The sequence below is a fragment of the Gobius niger genome (genome assembly GCF_951799975.1).
Source record: "Gobius niger genome assembly, chromosome: 3".
NCBI lineage: Eukaryota > Metazoa > Chordata > Actinopteri > Gobiiformes > Gobiidae > Gobius > Gobius niger.
In genome coordinates this window covers 9,782,149-9,802,432 of record NC_136854.1, presented here as the reverse complement: position 1 = coordinate 9,802,432, position 20,284 = coordinate 9,782,149, and the positions used below count along the sequence as shown (strand labels likewise).

General features: G+C 42.7%; 1 protein-coding gene across 1 annotated transcript in view; it reads left to right on the top strand.

Moving 5' to 3' along the window:
* LOC306960260 (protein tweety homolog 3-like) overlaps positions 1-20,284 on the top strand; it is a 62,524-nt gene that overhangs the window by 22,157 nt on the left and 20,083 nt on the right. Inside the window, exons 3-6 of the mRNA XM_079552637.1 lie at positions 6,839-7,032; positions 17,265-17,376; positions 18,130-18,350; positions 19,807-19,902. Of these exons, the coding sequence (XP_079408763.1) occupies positions 6,839-7,032; positions 17,265-17,376; positions 18,130-18,350; positions 19,807-19,902 (623 nt within the window). The remainder of the gene's footprint in view (positions 1-6,838; positions 7,033-17,264; positions 17,377-18,129; positions 18,351-19,806; positions 19,903-20,284) is intronic.

Genomic DNA, 20,284 nt, shown 5'->3' with positions numbered 1-20,284 from the left:
TATTTTCACTCAAACTTGGCTGTAAATACTGTTTAAGTGGTGCTAGCCCGCAGTTAGCTGTGCCCGTTAGCCTGTTATCTTCTTCGTGATTCTATTAGTTTGTATTGGGGCCTCCGACCGGTAGGCAGAAAAGGCTTCCAGACAACAGGGGGAGATGAAAGACCCCCCAATCATCCCATCAACACTTGTATTACCCCCAGAGGGACTACAGAAAGGATTTATTAAGGTAAACAAGTTACTTTGTACTGCTTTAAGAACTCGTACTCGAACTTTTTACTGACTACCGTACTTAAAAGTATTTTCTTCAGCCTGTGTTGTTTTTGGCAACCATTTTAGTTTCAGTCTTTTGGACGAAAATGCTTATAGGCTTTAGTCACCTCTGGTTTTAGTCAGTTTTAGTGAGGTCAGTAAGCGTTGGAAATGTGGATGAAGGTCGACAAGTTGAATCAAGCTTTTGAGAGACAGATTCCACAAACCACATGCAGAAATGTCTTCATTGTGAACAGGGCTCTTCCCTACAGCAGCCTTTCTCCTCGTCCTTTCTGCGTTCATACAGCTACTGTATTTAATTGGGAAAAGATGGAAAGAAAGCCCCTGTGACCTCACTTCACTGTGTGAGAGAGAGCGCGCCAGTGCGAGTACAGAGGTCTGCTCTGCGGCTCTGCGGTCGAGCCATGGTTCTGAACGTCTGACAGACACTTTTTAACATTTTCGCCTTGTCAACGAAACGTCACACGCCTCGGCATGTTTTAGTCACCAAAGAGCCATTTTTAGCTTCTCACTGTCACGTTATTGGCATGGATGAAAGAGGCTCGACAAAATCATTTTATCATCGTCATTGTTGATGAAAACAACTCTGTCTACAGCAAAAAAAATGCCTTGTTGGTGTTTGTGGGTGCTATTTTAAGTGCATATGCTGTCGCCGCAATGTAAGGAAAGGGCATTTTGAGTAAATTAGCCGATTAGAAACGCTGACTTAGAACAACATTTAAAATTTGGCATTTAATTGTCTCCAAGTGAAAGTTTATAAGTTAAGGGAGCAAAGTGGGCCAGTTTGTCCGATGAAACTGATACCTAAGTGTTCCATTGATCGTTTTTAGCGTATGATGCATATAATCGTGTTACCGACTGCCTTCCCTCACTCTCTTGCTGCAGCCTCATTGTTATTCCTTGAGCGTGACTTGGGCAGTGTGCCATAGAGACATACATCACTCTCAATGTCTACATCAGGGGCTTTCATTTTCTCGTCGGTGTAATACATGTAGCATTACAGGATGTCTTTAAGGCTTAATTTGAGGGCCGCGCAGATCACTCCGTGCATTAGCTGTACTCAGATCGCCTGCCACACAATGAGTCCTGCAGTAAGCCTGTAGATAATAACAGAGATGATATTGCGCCCTGATCCCCCTCTGGTCTCAAGTAGGGCAGACCATAACAGGACTGTGTGTCTGAACCATATTAGCCATTACATGTAATGCAGAAGCTGTTGAATAGATTACTTTTATATTGGAAGTTGGCCGTAACTGATGCAACCTACAGCCTATGTCACATGAACCAAGGATATTGGATGTTGAAAAGTCCATTGAGAAATCCAGTGGATTCCTGATACATTTTTCTGAAACTTTCAATGGGAACGTTACCTCGGAAATTTGGAGAATAAAAAAAAAAAAAGAAAAACTGTCAAAATGCTTAAATATATATAATTTTGTTTTTGTTTTTTTGTTGAGTAAACGATTGGTGAACTAGTAGCCACCCATTAATCATGCTTTTGAACCATAAAATATTCTTTTGAGTGACGTCACTCCCCCGACCTGTACAAGAAGTGTGAGGACCATATTGTCTCAGATCAGAGACTCGAAGCTGTACTAAACAGAACAAACTTAAATGATAGACTTTTAAAACAATATGATACTGTACTGCAAGATGGATACAAACATGGAACGAGTCTTTTCCATTTCCAAAAGCTCTTCTATGTATTGGCCACAATCTAAATCAGTGTCCTCTTCAAACCCATTCATTCTCAAATATTCCCTTTAATTGCCATAAATTCCCGTTAATTCCCTTATACTGTGTCCCAACTAGGTTTTCAACCGACCATCGCTTCAGTACAGGTGTGTGGAAATGATTGGCGATCCGGTATTTTTCCTCGGATCTACTGTACATTGATATCCGATCCAGTGTTGGAACCGATCTCTGTTTTTATATCAGCTCTGAATCAGGGAGCGGTTCAGCACCTGCACCACCTCCCGCACATACACATGCTATAGGGGCCCTTTATATCAGAATCCTACATAAGGCGGGCGCAAAGAGTTTCCTGACTTTCCATTGGTTTACTTCCTCACACGTGTTTTTACATAAGCATATCATTTATATTTGATCACTCGCTGCAAGAGGATATAGCGCTGATGACGTATGGTGACCTGTCGTGGGTTTGAGGAGTTTAAAGAGCGCTCAAAAGGCGTCAGCAGGCAAGAGACTCCGGGCATCGGTGTTTTGAAATAAGATCTTCTACATTTGAAATAAGATCTTCTACATTTTGATATTTTGTCAGCTTTGTACTCAGGCCTCCCCTGCAGTTTAGACAAAGTGTATAAGAACTTGAATCACTTTGCCACAAATTTCCTCTCATGAATGACTGCGAGAATGGAGGTCATCAGTGTGTTGTAGAGGATACTTGCATAACGCTCGCAGTTAATAGGTAAATTTTAGTTCTATCACATCTGCAAAGCAAGCAGGGTAAATTGATACATTTATTGGAGAATATTCTCAGAGAAAATGTATCTGGAATTTAACATTTTCAGACTTTCAACATAAGGCAGCGTAAACCATGGCCCTAACCCTTTGCCCGTGATATTTTATGGCGATGCCTCTCATCACCTCTTTATATCCTGAGTACGGTCGTGAACAATCGCTCGTAGCAAACCACTGACCCAATGTTCCCCCCAAAGGTCAATTGTCTGGACACCCCAATACTTCATGACAATGGCTGGCACTCCAGCACATTTAAACAGGAGCAGTGACTGTGAGCTCAGGACGTGAGACCTTAGAATGACAGAGAGTCCTAAGTATTTGGTAAAACTGCTTTTTAACTACTGTGAATTATGTTTTTGTATCAACACAAGCAGACTTACTCCAAAGGTACTGCTTTAAAGAGGGGTTATTATGCTTTTTTCAATCACATAGCACCAGTCTATAGCACACTACAATGATGACCAAACCTTCTGTTGGTCTGTAAATGCAGTAAATTAGAATAACTGCCTTGTATAAAATTGCTCTCTCAAAATGGCTGTAGTGAATGTCTTGAAATAGGCCTCTGTCTCTTTAAGAACCTCTGACTCTTTCCAACACGCCCCCTCCACACGCTGTCTGTGGCATCAGTGGGGAGGGGGTTCTGCTGAGGAGCAGTGGTTGGTTACTCGGCTGGTGACGGAAGGTCGGAGGTGTCTCCAGGAGGTGGGGGCGTCTCCAGGAGGTGGGGGCGTTCCTAGGAGGACTCAGGCAAACCTATCCCTAAAGTGGCTGCCATCAGAGTTTTTACAGATTACTCAAAAATGCGTGAATGTGCCAAGACCACACTTCAGGCATGTTTTTAATGAGGGAATGACATAATAACATGATGTAAAGCTTGAAAAAGTCGATTTTGCGTAATACCCCCCCTTTAACAACTGTATACTTATAAAACATTCAAGATGTACTTCTCCATAGGGAAATTTGTCTAAGCATGTGACCTTTCCTTTGACGTAGCTGGCGCAACCTGTGTGGAGCAGTGAGCCAGGTTTGGTCAAAACTACCTAGCTGGAGGATTTAGCCTAGTGTGCATGTTTTGTGTAATGTGGGAAACCAGCGGAAGGAACCCATCCAGACACAGACTGAGAACTTGCAAACTCCACAGTGCTTCGGGTTTGTTGTTATCCAGTATGTTTGTAATGTAAAGTGACGGGGCCAAAACAGTCCCTTGCGGAACGCCCGTATTGTTAGACGATAGCAACGGTTTAAAAATCAAACGAGACAGTCTAATCACAAAGCTTTGCTGTGAGCAGCATTTGTCCATGGAGCGTCGTCATGCAGGGGAATGAGGAGAAGAGCCTTGTGTTGTGTGAAGTCTTGTGTTACGCGCAGAAACCCCCGGCATTGCAACGAGGCACAGCTGTCAATACTCGGAGGGATTCCTTTTGGCTGAGTGCTTTAGCAGGTGGACTTTGTGGATTTCTTCTGTTATTTCAGGGTCTAACAATACTTCAATGGCTTTTCCGGACTTAAAGGTCGCGTGTGTGTCTACTTCCCTGTAAACGGTGCCTTTGCACAGAGTTTGGGTGTTTGTTGTCATAACCACAGCGAACTATCAATGTATGTTAAACCAATGCAGATTTTTTTAAAGTGTAAAATATCCAATCATAAGAGTAAATGCATATTCATAGTCAGGTTCAACATATGTACATTTTGGTTTGGAGATTTCATCTGAAGCCACGAGATAGAGATACAGTATCTCCATTTGACGTTCTGACTCAATCCACTTCGAGCACACGCAGTTGATTTCCCTTTTTAGTTCCCATGTCCCCTGTTCCTTCCCCGTCTGGGTCCTGTCTGGTGCCTCCTTCCCCCCCTTCCTTGAGAGGTGGGGGCTCGGTGTGTGTGGGCCCACTTCCGCTCACTCAGTGGAGGTGTTTTTGATGCTGTTTTATTGTCGCCACGTTAGCAGAGAGGCGTTTGACAGGCAGTCTCCTCGCATTAGTTCCATACGGCTACCGTGTAAGCATGCCGGGTTCATGTTCAGTACACTACGGAATATACATTATACATTATATTTTATACTAACTAGCTTTTTCCTTTCTTCTAAAAGTGCATGTTATGTTTTATGCCTAAATGTTCTTAACCAGAACTAGATACCCAGAGTGGACGATATAGAAGAAGAACCTAGCCTGTCACATTTCTATATCGACTTACCGTTCAATAAATAACAGATAACAATGTATTTTAGTCTTATATGTATCGTCTCTACATTTATTTTTGATTATTTTGCTTTTGTTTCATCGTACTTCATTTTAATTGCAACATTTGTGATGCCTTTTATCAGCATATAGATCTGATGAACTACTTTTAGAACAAAGGTTTATCTTATGTAATAGTATGCTGACAGTTACGTTTTGGTCACACAACATTTCCTGCCTCAACAACCTTCAAATTCTGTTATTATGTGTCAGGCTTAAAGGAAAAAAAAGCATGTGTGAATCCTTGGAGAAAGTTCCCAGGGTCAAATGTGCATTAGGCTAATTGTACAAAGAATTATTTTGCACAGAGGGCTAATCCTCCAGTAGGGCTGCACAATATGTGGCAAATTATTATCAACGCAAAAAATGATAACATTACTCAACAATTTTTACTGTATAATTTCATCAAAAATACCAAAATGATGGTCTTAAACATGTGCAGCAGCGGTTTTGGCTGATATTAACCACATTTTGTTATTCAAAAGTTTCCCGTTTTGTCCAATTCTCTTTCCTCTGTTTGATGCAATGTTTGCAAATCGTAAGAACTGAAATACGCACAGATTATTATTATTTTTTCTCAGTTTGTGGCATTAAAATTTAGTGTGTGGGCATTAAAATGGCTTCACAAAGCATTAGATTTGACTTCCTTCTGCCTCTATAAACCCTGATTTGGTTCGCAAATGACACGTGACGTCCAAGAGGATGCTAAGTCAGTGCTTGAGGATACTAAGTCAGGCTAGGTTACACGGCTAGTATCAAAAAACAACGCCACAATAATGAAACATCTAAAAAGTATTTATGCAAAAGACAGGCTGATTATTTTTTGAGCGACTCGTTTAAAATCTTGTCGCTATTTTCATTTTTTATTGGTGTTAGCCGTTAGCTTCAAGACAAAAACACTTGCTCAAAAACAATCTGGACATTTTATATATACTATTGCATTTCTTTTTTTTTTCCTTTGTCGAAACAGTTGAGATTTTAACATTTCTCTGAGTTTTTAAATGGTTAAAATCGGTCCAACGACGGCTGAGAAACATCCTGATAAAGTCTTCAATCCGAGAACCAGGCTGTTTAAATGCACACACCATAAAAAGCGATCGATAACACGCGGGGTTATCGTTGAAAATTGACTTGAAACAGACATATTTAGGCATTTACCTCTTCCCATAACATTAGTGTCCGTCCAGAGAGGAGAGAGGAGTTAATCAGAAAGGAGAGAGTTTCATAAAACCCCCGTTATCTTCGTTTCTAGAAAAAAATCTGTGATTTTTATCAAAACTAGCCTCTGTTTAGCTTAGATTTCTGAGGAACCGAAGCACGTAGAATTAAACTGTTTTCACCTACGGATAGCAGAGTCTCAGCTTTCAAACGAGCCATAGCATGTGTCCATAGCTATAACATAGAATATGCTGTGTTAATATGATGCTGTGACTGTCCACCAGTAACTCGCCCTGCTATGGAATCTCGCTGTAGCTGCCGATTTTTACCATGTTGAAAATATTGCAATAATGTCATACTGCAAATTTTCTCAGCTCATAATCATGTTAATTGTATGTATAGTATCAAATGTAGATTAATTTGAGCTGGTATCTATTCTGTTTTCCTGTTTGACACGCACAGAGCTGCCCTTCGTTCCACTCCTCTTTGGAGCACGAGGATGAGCAGCACAAAACTGTTATTCAACCCAAAATAGCTTTATCAATTTGACAAAAACCATTCGGGATTTCTCCTGGGTTTTTCCCCAATCGGCCGGAACTGAAAATCAAAGAGACCATTAATGTTGTGTTTGGATAACACTCTGCTCTCCAAATAATCTCACCCTGCTTTGCTGTTGTCTCTTTCCCCCCCAGTCGGTGCTGCTGCTCGGGGCCCTGGCTCTGCTGTGCCTGGCCCTGGACCTCCTCTTCCTGCTGTTCTACTCGTTCTGGTTGTGCTGTCGCCGGAGGAAGAGCCAGGACGCGTCGCACTCCCACGGACAATCTCAGCCCAGCGCCGACTGCTGCTGTACGGCCTGGTGTGTCATCATCGCCACGCTGGTCTGCAGGTCAGAGCTCGCACAACACTTCCCACACGGCTTCTTCCATGTTTGGTATCCACGTGTAGCATGAAAGGCGACTGAGATGACGCTGTAATCCAAATATGGGCATTTCCTTTGTGGGAGACGGAAGCAGGGGGGCGAAAAAGACTCTTTCCAGTCTTGGTGTTTTTCATCATAGGGATTTTTTTAATATCTAATTCCAACCTTTGGACCCCCCCAAACAAGGAGAAATTTCAAAGCTTTTCTTTCAAAACTGAACGAGATCCAAAATCCCCTTCGAAATTATTGTTGCTTTTTTATTCATTAGTTTATTTGACAGGGACTGTACAAATGAGACCGACAACAGGACAACACTTAAACTAATCCAAACTAACCCTAAACCTAACTTTAAGGATAGTGAAGTTTACTTAAAGCGTCTTATTGTGATTGATTAAAATACAGTGTGGTGAAAAAGTATTTGCCTCCATCTTGATTTCTTACATTTGTTTATATTTTCCACACCTAAGACATTTTTTGTATCACTCAAGGACATTCCCAGTGAATACAAAATGCAGTTTGCCAATGATTATCACATTTATTATGGCAAAAAATAATAATAATCCAAACCTCTCTGGCCCTGTGTGAAAAAGTACATGCCTCCTGAACTGGTTGAGCCGCCTTTTGCAGCAACAACTGAAGTCTGTGATGAGTTTGTCACATCGCTGAGGATGGATTTTAGCCCACTGTTCTTTGCAGAATTAGTTGACCTCAGCCATATTGGAGGGTTTTTGTGCATGAACTGCCCTTTTGAGGTCGCACCACAGCATATGAAATGGATTTAAGTCTAGACTTAAATCCATTTTCACTTTAACCGGGCCACTCCAAAACTTACCTTTGTTCTTTTTGAGCCGTTCAGAAGTGGATTTGTTGGTATGTGAGGGATCCTTGTCCTGCTGCATGGCCAAAGAGCGCTTGAGCTAGAGGGCTTGAACTGATGCCTGGACGTTCTCCTCCATGATTCCATCAATGACAGCAGGGTGTCCAGGTCTTGAAGCAGCGAAGCCCCAGACCGTCGCACTGACTCCTCCTTGTTTGACTTTTGGCATGGCCTTTGTTTTTTCACAAAGTCTGGGTTGTTTTAATGCCAGATGCAACGAGTCGCAGACATGACAAAAGTTCACCTTCGGTCTCGTCAGTCCACAGATCATTTCTCTAAAAGTCTTGGGAATCATCCAGGTGTTTTTTGGGAAATGAAAGACGAGCTGTTGAGTTCTTATTTGCCGGCAGTGGTTTTCGCCTCAGAACTCTCGGTGGATGCCATTTTTGCTCAGTGTTTGTAGTTATAGACTTTGACTGAGCCCAGTGAAGCTGCGGATCTGCAGACGTCCTTTTGGGTTCTTTGGTGACCTCCTGGATGAGTCGTCGTTACTCTCTTGGACTCATTTCGTGGCGTTATAGGTTTTCTTATGAGATTTTGTAGCCTACTTTATTTATCTGACCGGTCTAAACGTAATATTTTCTTGATTCAACAAACTTTTAAGGCAATCAGGCTTTGGAGTGGCCAAAGAAACTGAACTCAGCTTTTCCAAAGACCTGGTTATTCACAGACAATCACAGACGGGGCATTTACTTTTTCACACAGGACCAGAGAGGTTTGGATTTTTCTTTCCCTTAATAAATGTGATAAGCATTTTGAAACTGCATTTTGTATTCACTGATAATGTCCTTATGTGATATGAAAATTGGCGTGATGATCGGAAACATTTAAGTGTGGTAAATATAAACAAATGTAAGAAATATGGAAGTTATGGAGTTAATGTCATTTCCTATGACTCTCCATCGGCTGCATTCAGACCCTTTTTATTTGGATAAGACATGGAAAGAAATATTCCACACTAATTGTATAAAATATGCATAGAGCCTGTTATTAATGTGGCTTGTTTCTCCATCGGGACCTATTTATGTATAAAATGTAGTTGAGACCTGGGTTCCCAAACCTTTCAGACCAGGGCTGACAAAATAACTAGGATACAAAGGAAAAAAGGCAATTCCATCAAATAAATATGAGTGAATATGGGATCCCGAAAGCAATGCAATTCTTGGATTTGTTTTCTGCACTCCATAGTTCAGTTTTCTCTTAAAAGTGAATGTTGCTCGGCGAGTTTGTAAAGTGCACTGTGAGCTGCGTCTTCATTGCAATATTGTTCGAAAAATGGCAATTTAAAAGTCGGTTTTGGCTTCCCTGACAAATCTGAACAAGGATAGGCACAGTGATTTTTTACAGCGCTCTGATTCCAAAGCCTTGAAACGCATCGATGCTTCTGGTCCCTGTTCAGTGGTCAGCCGGACAGCGAACAGTGTTGAACAGATCTGTCAAAGCTATAAAGCCCTTGACACTAAGATGCTGTTTACCCTGCCCTGATCCCATAAAGAGCCTTGTGTTCTTTTGTGGACACGACCAGCGGTTTCTTAAAAGCTCAGTCCGGTTTCATCTTCATCCTCGCTCAACATCGACATTTTTCAGTCGGCTCAAACATTGTTGAGTCAGTATAGAAAAGTAAAGCGATGCGCTTTATTTGTCATTCTGCAGTTGTAAAACCAAATCAGTCCTCTGCATCTAACCTGCCTAGAAGATTAGATTCTAATACACAATAGCGTGGAGATGGAATCGTGTTTCTTGACTCCCAGTTTGTTTGTGAGCCTAGCATGTCTGTTTTGTCTGTTTTGCTGACACACCAAAGGGTAACAGTGAAGGTAATGGTATGCTTTATTGTACCCCTTTGGGAAATGTGTCCTCTGCATTTGACCCATCCTTCAAAAGAGTGACCCGACAAAAGCAGTGGCCGTTGTTATATACTGTATCAAAAAGATGGAGAAGGAGGGCAACCTTGTCTAACTCCTCAAACACGTTTTAATTCCTTAAATAAATACATTGCACAGGATCATAAATTTGATTCAGTTCATTTTTATCATAAAAATTCTTATAGACATGGCTCCTTAAAGGAATAGGCCACCGTTCTTCGATGTCCGCGCAGTTATATCTTCACTCCTATAGACTTTGTTGCGCCGACGTCGGAGTGCTCCTAAGGTGTTTTTACGCCTTACAACATAGTTCCCCTTTTTATCCACTTAGAAAATCGACAGGTTTAATTTTGTGTAACTAGACTTGGATCGTGTAAACACTCACATAACCATATTTAAATAAGAAAAACGTGGAAGAACGTTTGAACACATAGAGGAGAGGAGGAGAGGCTAAAGACTTTTAGACTTTTAGACATAGTGATCCATCTTGCTTTTTGGCCACGTTATATGTACATGAGTAAAGTTTTCCTGGTAAGCATGTTTACTCTATCACAAATTAATAGTCATCAATCTCTACATAACAACTGTCTTGCGCCAGGCCTTACCGCTAGGGCCTACGAGGCCAACTAGGGCCTTACCGCCTTTGCTATGCCCAGTCTCGTCAGATCTTGGATGCTAAGCAGGAAGGGCCTGGTCGGTTCTTGGATGGGAGACCATTTGGTAACACCAGGAAGCCTGGGGTGAATGTGGTGTGTGAGTGAGTGTTTGGTGGTGGTCGGAGGGGCCGATGGCACAGACTGGTTGCCTCACTTCCGTCAGTCTACTCCGGGGCAGCTGTGGCTACAACAGTAGCTTGCCACCACAGAGTATGGAGTGAATGAATAATGACGACAGTGTAGCGCTTTGAGAAACTTGGTAATACAGGCTTTTAAAGCGCATTACAAGTGTAAGGCATTATTATTATTATGATTAAATGCTAACAACATCTTTGGTCTTTTTGTGTGACTGAGCACATGTGTAAAGACCAGACAGTTACACATCAAGTCGTCTAAGCTCAGTTAAGAACATATCCCAGTATAGAAAAACGGTTGCCTGTTCCTTTAAGGCCGTCTGAACCTGGATGGAAGACCGCGAGAGAAAACCAGGGTTGAGTGGTTGATGGTGATTGGAGGACGATTGGCAGCCTCACTTTCGTCTACTCCAGGGCAGCTTGTAGTGTATGGCCAGTGAACGATCACTCCATGAGAGCCCGGAAAAGTCCTTTTACATTTTAAAAGACTAGTGCATCAATAGTCGAAATCGAAAACAGATACATCTTTCTTGCAAAATGTGCTTTGTTTTTCTCCTCATTCCTCTCAACTTGAGCTCCAGCATTGAACCTGTATATGATGGACAACACTGGCATTTTACTTCGCGCAACAAAATGTGAGGCTCGGTTCTTGGACTTTTGACGATGAAGAAAATCGTCCCTCCACCAAGTGAACCATCATCCTCTCCTGCCGGGGTCGACGCACCAACGTTTATCCGTTTTCGTGCCGATCCCACTGTATTTTTTCAGCACGCCAAGCAATGAACCACAACATTTCGTCTCCGTACTTCCCTCAGCTCCCTTCTCCCACCAACACGCTCGGCTCGGCCATCTCGTGGGCCCCGCTCGGGAGGGGTTGCCATGACGACAGGAGCAGATCGGATGCAGCGCTGAATCCTGCAGTGTGAGCGCTGTGCGTGACTCGGAGTCTTCACCGGGCTTTTAGCACTTTTAATAAATTATTTTGAAGCACCAAATCATATTTGTTATTCAAAACTGGGCATGGCCAATTCTTTTTATGACGTCACCATTTCAGATGGAAGGAGGGGGTCAGCTCTGCTCTGCGAGTGAGTCGGAAATAAATCTCTCAACAGAAAATGCACCAATGTTTTGCTAGAACAAAGTGAGTCATAGACGATAATTTGACTTTCTTGACTTTCTTAAACATCTGCAATTTGACAGTAGCCACGAATGCTGCCAAAGAATTTAAGTATTTCAAGCCAGAAGGGACTCTGTTGTATATGTTTTTGTGGCAAGAGGAAGCCTTCATACTCCAACCTTGAGCTGAAAGCGCTAACCAGCACTGATTTTTTTTTTTGTGGTAGTGTTTTTAAATGACCTCACTCTTGGGTTTCCTCCCTTTGTGTGCAGGTGCAGGTGCAGGATACAGCCACAAAACCTTTACTTTGCCATGAGAATTCGAACGCTGGCGAATATAGCGCTGCAACAAATCCAAAGGTCACTGTATTACATCAATGCAACGCTGAATATGAGCCACAATGTAAAAGGTCAATTTGAGCAGCACTTTTCCATCAACTCCCCTGTCACACAGACCAGGCTGGTACCATTAGAACATGAACCTGTGCTTTGTTTAATGTTGTGCTCAACTCATCTTCGAATGTGTGCCGTTTGCACCAGTAACATCTGGAATATCACCGACAACGTGAAAGTATCATGGCCGCAGCAGCTGGCGGTGCATTCAAATCCCCCCAGTCCGAGTAGGAGCTTTTTAGGCCAGGTCACGAACACAACAACACAGGTCAAGCCGTTTAGGGTGGGTATTACAATGGGCTCAAGTAGAAAAATGTATAGATACAGACGGCATCTTGTCATAGAAGGGGGCGTGGCCTCACCGAGGGGGAAACACAATTTTTCACTCTTTTTAGCCATTTTCTGGCAAAATATAAACTTATTGATCACATACAAATACAGTCAAGTGTAAATCGGGCCTATATGGATATTTTCTCACAGCAGATTTTTCAGTAGAAGTGAAAAAAACGGCATTTGTAGCTACCGCTGGCTAGCCGTTGGCATTAGCTCGATGCTAACATGAAGCTTCCTGTTAGCATTCTCCATTATTTATGTATTTATGGGCTGTTGAACCACTTTTCTCCTCTCCATGTCTTTGTATCTTTATTAAGTTGAAAACTATATTCATAATTCAGCGTTTCTTTAAGTAGTTTTTGAATAATTAGAGAAAGTTTAGATTTTTCTCCAAATTGTTTTCCCCCTGAACTGTTTTTACACATGACCATATATAGGCGATTCCAGAGATGCCGTCTGTATCTATATCTATCTATCTATATATATATATATATACAGTATATATATATATTAAAAAAACCTTCCTCACCCTCCGCGGGCGGTCTCTTTTTCCTCCTGCTCGGGTCCTCAGGCCTGGGAGCTTGAGGGTTCTGCGCAGTATCTTTGCAGTTCCTAGAACTGCACTTTTCTGGACCGAGATGTCTGATGTATTTCCTGGGATCTGCTGGAGCCACTCCTCCAGTTTGGGGGTCACTGCCCCGAGTGCCCCAACGACCACGGGCACCACTGATGCCTTCACCCTCCAGGTTTTCTCCAGCTCTTCTCTGAGCCCCTGGTATTTCTCTAGTTTCTCGTGTTCCTTTTTCCTGATGTTGAAGTCGCTTGGTATTGCTATGTCGACCACAACGGCTTTCCTCTGCTCTTTGTCACCACCACAATGTCCGGTTGGTTCGCCATTACCATTCTGTCCGTCTGTATCTGGAAGTCCCACAGGATCTTGGCTCGGTCATTCTCGACCACCTTTGGAGGTGTTTCCCACTTTGACCTTGGGGTTTCCAGCCCATACTCTGCACAGATGTTCCTGTACACTATACCAGCCACTTGGTTATGGCGCTCCATGTAAGCTTTCCCTGCAGCATCTTACACCCTGCAGTTATGTGCTGGATACCATTTCCATGGTAATTGATCGTAGTAAGGCAACTGCAAAAGATAGAAAAAGGCCCGCTGAGTAACTCTTGGAGTTTGGAGCACAATGGCATTTTGACTCATTTCGGAAAAATGAATAAAATAAAATAAAACAATGCAACTTAAGTATTACAGATACTTAAGGAAAATATACAGCCTTCATGTTATAATTAAAATAATATTAAACTTACTGAAAATATATTTAATATGATTCATTGAAAAGGTTATGTTTCTTTTATTTTCTGAATCTGGTTTGGGCGGTGCAGTGGTTTGCTCTCGGGCTTCACACTCGGGGGTTCCAGAAGTAGAGTTTGCGTTCCTCCAGGTGTTCTGGTTTCCCCGACCACGATAGGTTCATCCTCCTGTCAGGTGATTCTGACCATCCCATCTGGAGATGCGTTTCCGGGCGCTGCACTGCTCCTTACGTGTCGCCCCAGTGGAATCAGAAGGATGGGGGTCAAATGCAGAGACACATTTCTTTACAGGACACTAGAGTACACCTTAACTGGTTGGAGAAACCAAGGGAAACCTACTCAGAAGAGGCTGGGAGAACATGCAAACTGCTCACAGATAAGGGCCCACCCAGGGAATTACATCTGGACCTTCTTTCCTCACAGCAAGAAGGTCCAAGAAGAGCAAAGTGCTAACTGCAGCTCCACTGTGCTGCCTAAATATAACTGACTAAAGCAACAATTACTAACTCGGGCTGGAACAAAATGTCGTTTTACAATATATCACAATCTTTGTTGTGATACTTGTATTGTATTTGTATATATACTGTTGATAAGTCACCTCAGTTCTAGAAAATATATATACAAACGTTTATTGACTTAAAGTTGATCTACCTGTTTTGGTGAAAGTTTTAAACAAAAGAGGATACTAGAAATGTGTTTGCCATTTGCCGTTTTCAAATGTATATTTGATGTAAGCTTTGAAAAACACAACTTGTGCTTTGTTATTCAATTCATTCAAGGTAAAGTATTGCAGGTCATTATAATGACACGTATCGCAATATGCATCGGGATATACGTATTGTATCGCAAACAAACGTGTATTGTCCAGCCCTATTTCTGAACACATCTGTTTCTAAAAACAACAGCCTATAACATAGTATGTTTCAAGAAATGACTTTTACTCGTATCGGTACTCGGTATCAGCAAGTACTCAAATGAAAGTACTTAGCGTGAGGAAAAGTGATATATTCATAATCTAACCAAAAGGCGTGGCAAATTTGACACACAAGACTCCATGGAGAAACAAGGAGTGCCACAGATCTGTAATAACTGTCTGGATATGACATGAATGTAGTAATGCATTCATGTCCAGCTCTTGCAGCCGTGTTATAAACTAATGAGACTGTGTTTGTGATCCTGGGTTAGTGAAGTGCCTGTTTGAGCCGCTGTGCCCTTGTTACGAGCGTGGGCCTGTCCTGAGCGAGGACGTTAACTGAATGGGACGCGCTAATGTAAAGAGCGTCATAAAGCTTTGATACGCTCTCATCGGGAACAATGGCACGAGCGTACGGAGCACTCAGGCTAATGGGGGCGAAGGAATCTGGACTGGAGCGGGGTGGGGGCAGCGCATGGTGTTTTCACCAGGTCATGTCAGCGCTCAAATGGCCTTTAAGACGCAACATGATCTTTAAGAGAACTACATTCAAAGTATGAGCGGTTTCCATCTACAGTACATTTACAGTATTCTACGGTTTGCCTGACCCAAAACACGCACAATAGGGTCTTCTTTGGGGGCCAACACGACCTAGAAGAAAATCTCTCTCTCTTTTGGACAATGTGTACGTCATTAGTTGAGTAAAAGTACAGACACTACTGGTCAACTATTGCTCCAATAAAAGTAAAAGTTGCTTTGTCAAATGATTAATAAAGTCACAGCACCAAAGTATTGTTCTGTAAACAATAAATATTCAAAGTAGAAAGTACAAGTCAGTGTAAATAAGTGTCATGAAAATAACTTCAAAAATACCAAAAATTCTCCACGGGGACAAACTTTCTTCTTTGTTGTGAATCGGTGGCTTTTGACTGCACAGCGCCACCTACTGCTCTGGAGTCTGCAATATTTAAATTGTTTTATTTATTTTTTTATCTTGGAGCCTTAGTGGTTTTATTTTTTTTTACCAGAAGACATTTAAGTTTTTCCTCGCCTCAGCCTGCTATGTAATACAATAAAGACTCATTTAAAACTTGGTGCTCCATTTCGCTCCAGTAAATAGTCCGTGTCCATGTGTTTAATCAATATGAACACGGCCACAGAAGTATGACATTCTGTGCGCTCTAGTGACCCATTTCTACAGAGCCACGAGCCTCAGGGTGACTGGCATATGGGCTGCTCAGTGCTGCCCCCTGCTGCTCTTTTCCTTTCGCACTAGGGCTGAATGACAAGGGGAAACATGTCGTCCTCATGATCAGAGGGACACATGCAGTGCTGTTTTTGTAATGGCTTATCAGACTGTGCATTTAAGTCATCCATGCGCCTTCTGATCGCAACAATAAAAATGAGATTTTGGACGGTTTTTAAGGATCATTTGTGTTGCCATTGTCGAACAAGCAACATGAAGCATAATAATAAATGATAAACTAGGACCAAAAGGAATAGAGCAAGATATAGTGATGGAAAAATAACAAACTAACTAATGCACTGACAAAATAAAGCAGCAGGAGTCGGTGGATTTACAAATGGACGGTGAAGCCTGCACCTTATGCAACAATGCACCTAATCTATAGACTTTATTGATCATGCTGAATATTGTGTGGCGTTATCAACAATAATGCACCTGGGTCCAAAAACACCATTTCCAGTGAAAGAACCCGCAAATAACAGCTCCAAATCCAAACATGAATTTGTGGAGACGATGGAGAGCTCACGGTTCCTTTTGGACGAACCCCACTCATCTGCACAATAACTCAGACAGGTGGAAAACTCCGTCGCTGTCTTCCTCCAGCTCTGCCCACCGGAGCGAGAGCTGCCCCGGGACAGGCCGAGGAGGGCGGCTCTAAACCCAGCCAGGAAGAGCCGCTGTGCAGTTTGACTGAACACAAGCAGGTTTAAATAATAATCTCATCAAACTGATAAACTTTTGAGTTTTTAATGCATGTTTATAAAAGTAAATGTACTCACCATTCTCTTGGACAATCTGACATGGCACGGGATGGGGCGTCTGGAAGTCTAAATGTTTTACAAATGTTATAAAATGTGGCAAATTGTCCACCTAACCTTACATTTTAATGTAAAGTAAGTAATAATGTATATATATGTTTTGTAAAGTCGCGCCGGATCTCAGCAACTAATCAAATACTAGTATCCTCCCGAGTCGACCAATGAGACGAGCGTCTCCTGTGAACCAGCTTGTCAGATCTGATCAGGAGGGAGGGGGAGGAGCTTGATCGTTTGCTTTTGAAAATTCTGTTCCTGCTCTCCTCATATTGCAAACTAAGAAGGGCTTTCTGGTTAAAGAGGGGAGGGGGAAAACTTACAGACTCGCACTTTAACTGCACAACATACACAACATGTATAAAAGGTGAGCCTTGTTGAGATTTGTTTCACAGCGCAGCACCCCCCTTTTTCACCATGGCAACAATAGGGCCCTGAGGCCATTTTTTGGTCTGTCGGGGTTCTCCCTGCGGCCTGGACACTGATAAAAAGATCCTGAACCTCAGTCTTAACCTGACCATTGTGTGTGTTGCAGCGCCGGCATCGCTGTGGGCTTCTACGGGAACGGAGAGTCCAGTGATGGGGCCAACCGTTTGGCCTATTCCCTCCGCCACGCCAACCGCACCGTGTCAGGGATAAACAAGCTGGTGAGTGCCAGGGCCTGTACTTTTCAACTATGTCACAATGCTACTCCTTCTGCTGGGATAGATAATGTGGCGCCATGAGGGAGGGGTGGCAGCAACAGGGGCATTATGGGACTTGTAGTTCTCGCCGTAAAAAAACACTTAATATTGAACTGAAAATAAGAATTATAAATAAAATGTTAGGAATGCACATTCTTTTATCAATTTAGTGTTTCATGTCATATTGATTACATTTTATATAAACTACACATTATCGACTTATATATATCCTAAAGATTAGTAGACACTCTTGCAGAACGATTAACAGTGAGTGTTTCTGTTCTGTTCTGTCTCCGTTTTGCAAACAACAACAGCCAGCTACGAGTTCAATGTTGATAAAAAAAAGGCTTTAGAATTAAAATGCACCAAGGTCGTTTTTCCCCCACAAATGTCTGCTTTTACAATATTCTGAAAAACTAGACAAAACTGATTCCACTACAAGAAAAGTTCCTTTTCCAGTACAGCATTACTTTCATACTTCTTTGCCTTGTCAGTGATAGGGTTCACAAACTAGCAATTTAGTTTTGATGGAGGATTGCCACAAGGACAAGGACATGCAAATAATGAAGAAACATCAGTAAAAAAAGATAAACTGTACATTTGCAAAATATACATATGTGGAGGTAAATTGGTGGGAATGCAGCAGCACAAGTTATGGATAAGACCAGGACCAGTTCTGGGTAAAAGCGAGTCTGTGACGCTGTCCTCTGTGTTTAGGTGACAGACAGCGGCGTGTCCCTGAACCTGACAGTAGGGGACAGTCTGGAGCAGCTGACCTCGGCCTACCAGGAGCAGCCTGACCACATGTCCATGGTGCAGAAGCTGCAGGGCCAGCTGGACGAGCTGCTGCGGCTCATGGAGGACTTGCCCTTCTGGTCCAACACGCAGGTGTCTCTGGAGGAGCTGGCCCGCCTGACTGAGGCCTTCGACTTCTACAGGTCACACATCCCATAGCACTACAGCTCTGTTTGAACACACACTGCGGAACATTTCACCCTGTAGAGGAGGAAATACGGGCTTTTACTTTATTACAGGTTTTACTAATAAAAACAATAACTCTACAGTATAGCTACTGTAAGTGGCTTGCCTGTCTTCAGCCCTGAACTGTATCACCAGCTCGTCTCCATGGAGACGTTGGTCTCCTTGGTGTTGAGCTGAGCATTAGAAGCGTCTTTGGCAACTTAAGGTGAAAACATTGAATTTTAGCAAGTCTCAGCTATAATGTCAGAGTATTAAAAGAGAAAACTTACCTTTTACGATATCCAGGAAGTAGTTACAATGTCATTGCCAGTTTACCACATCTATTCATTCACAAATATTTACATGGATTTCTGCATCCACTTTAGCAGCTCCTACAGACCCCAAACTTTAGTCTTGGACTTTGCAACATTTTGAAGGGATTCCCAGCCTGATTTATTGAGCTTCGAACCTAAAACCTCATTTTTTTTATATGAAAACAGAAAGCAACAGAAAACAATTATTTTATTCCTAGTTATATCGGTAATGTACAGCAAAAGTTTCAAATTGATATCTCTGAATATTTTTCTCCCTTATTCCCTGCAGCTTCTCGCCTTGAGCATGTTTGTTTATATTTTAAGTTGAGAGACTCTTGTGACATAGTAGCATATAACCTGGAGGGCCAGATCTTGTGCCTGGCACAGGGATTGTGCAAACACTACCCTGATGACTGAGTTGCGCTGTGTGCCTGCGCCACTTACGAGAGGGCGTTTATGAGGAGAGACGAGGTCGACTGGGGCGTGGTTCATTGCGGGCAGCACTGGGAGCAGTGCTCTGGTGTCAGCCTCGCATCCATTTCCTCGTTCGTATCGCGCTGCCCTGTGTTCCTCCTTGGGCGTTGTGGGCTCTCACGGGTCAAACTGGGAACTATGTTGGCCCCATCGTGACCTGAACGGTGTTTGTGTCTCGAGAGAGAAAGAGATAGCCTGTGCCGGCCCTGCTGTGGTGCGGATCGGCGGCCGTAATAGTGACCAAAACAAATGCACATGTTCACCCCCCACTTCCCTACAACCCCTCTCCCTGCCGCGGAGTCTGGTTGGAGGAGTGGGGCTGTTGTGCATGGCACCACATTGGCCATGGGTGTTTCTCCCACTTCCTTCTACTTAAAAATGCTATGTCTGGAGTGGCAAGATCTGAAAGTGCGCTCCTACAAAGAGCAAAATGTTACGCTATGGTCTGCGTTTAGAAGCACAAGATCGGGCCCGGAATGTTCTGCAGTGTGGCTTTAAATAAGACCTCATTTACTAGACTGTTGCCTTGACCATACAGTACAAACCGTACCGTCTCCTAAATGTTGTTTACTCGTTTTTTCCTGTTGTTGTATAATATAATAATAATATAATATGCCCTAATATAACTCCTGCATGGTCCCTGCAGGTGGCTGGGTTACCTGGGCTTGCTGCTGTTTGACGTTCTCATCTGCCTGCTGGTTCTGTTCGGCCTCATCCGCAACTCCAGAGGAACTCTCATCGGGTAAGTCACTAGCCGTAGTGTTTCTGTACAATAGGGCCTCATCAGTTTCACTGTAATGAACATTTAATGGCAGAGAAACAAAACACAGCGGCTCTCGCTGTAAAGTCAGACCCAGGTGGGTGAGAGGAGGCGGGAGCAGAAGCAGCAGCCCTCACTTTAGAACCCCCGGAGGTGCTAGACACTTCCTGTGTGCAAATATAACAGGTAAAATGGATTTAACTGATAATTCACTTTAGTTGCAGGTGCAAAGTTCAGGAATAGTTGAAAAGCCGCATTGATTTCATGGAGTTTGCTTGTTTTTGCGTTAATAGTTGTGATCGCAACATCACGAAATCCTGTTAAAGTGAAAGTAGGCAAGGCAAGGCAAGTTTATTTGTAGAGC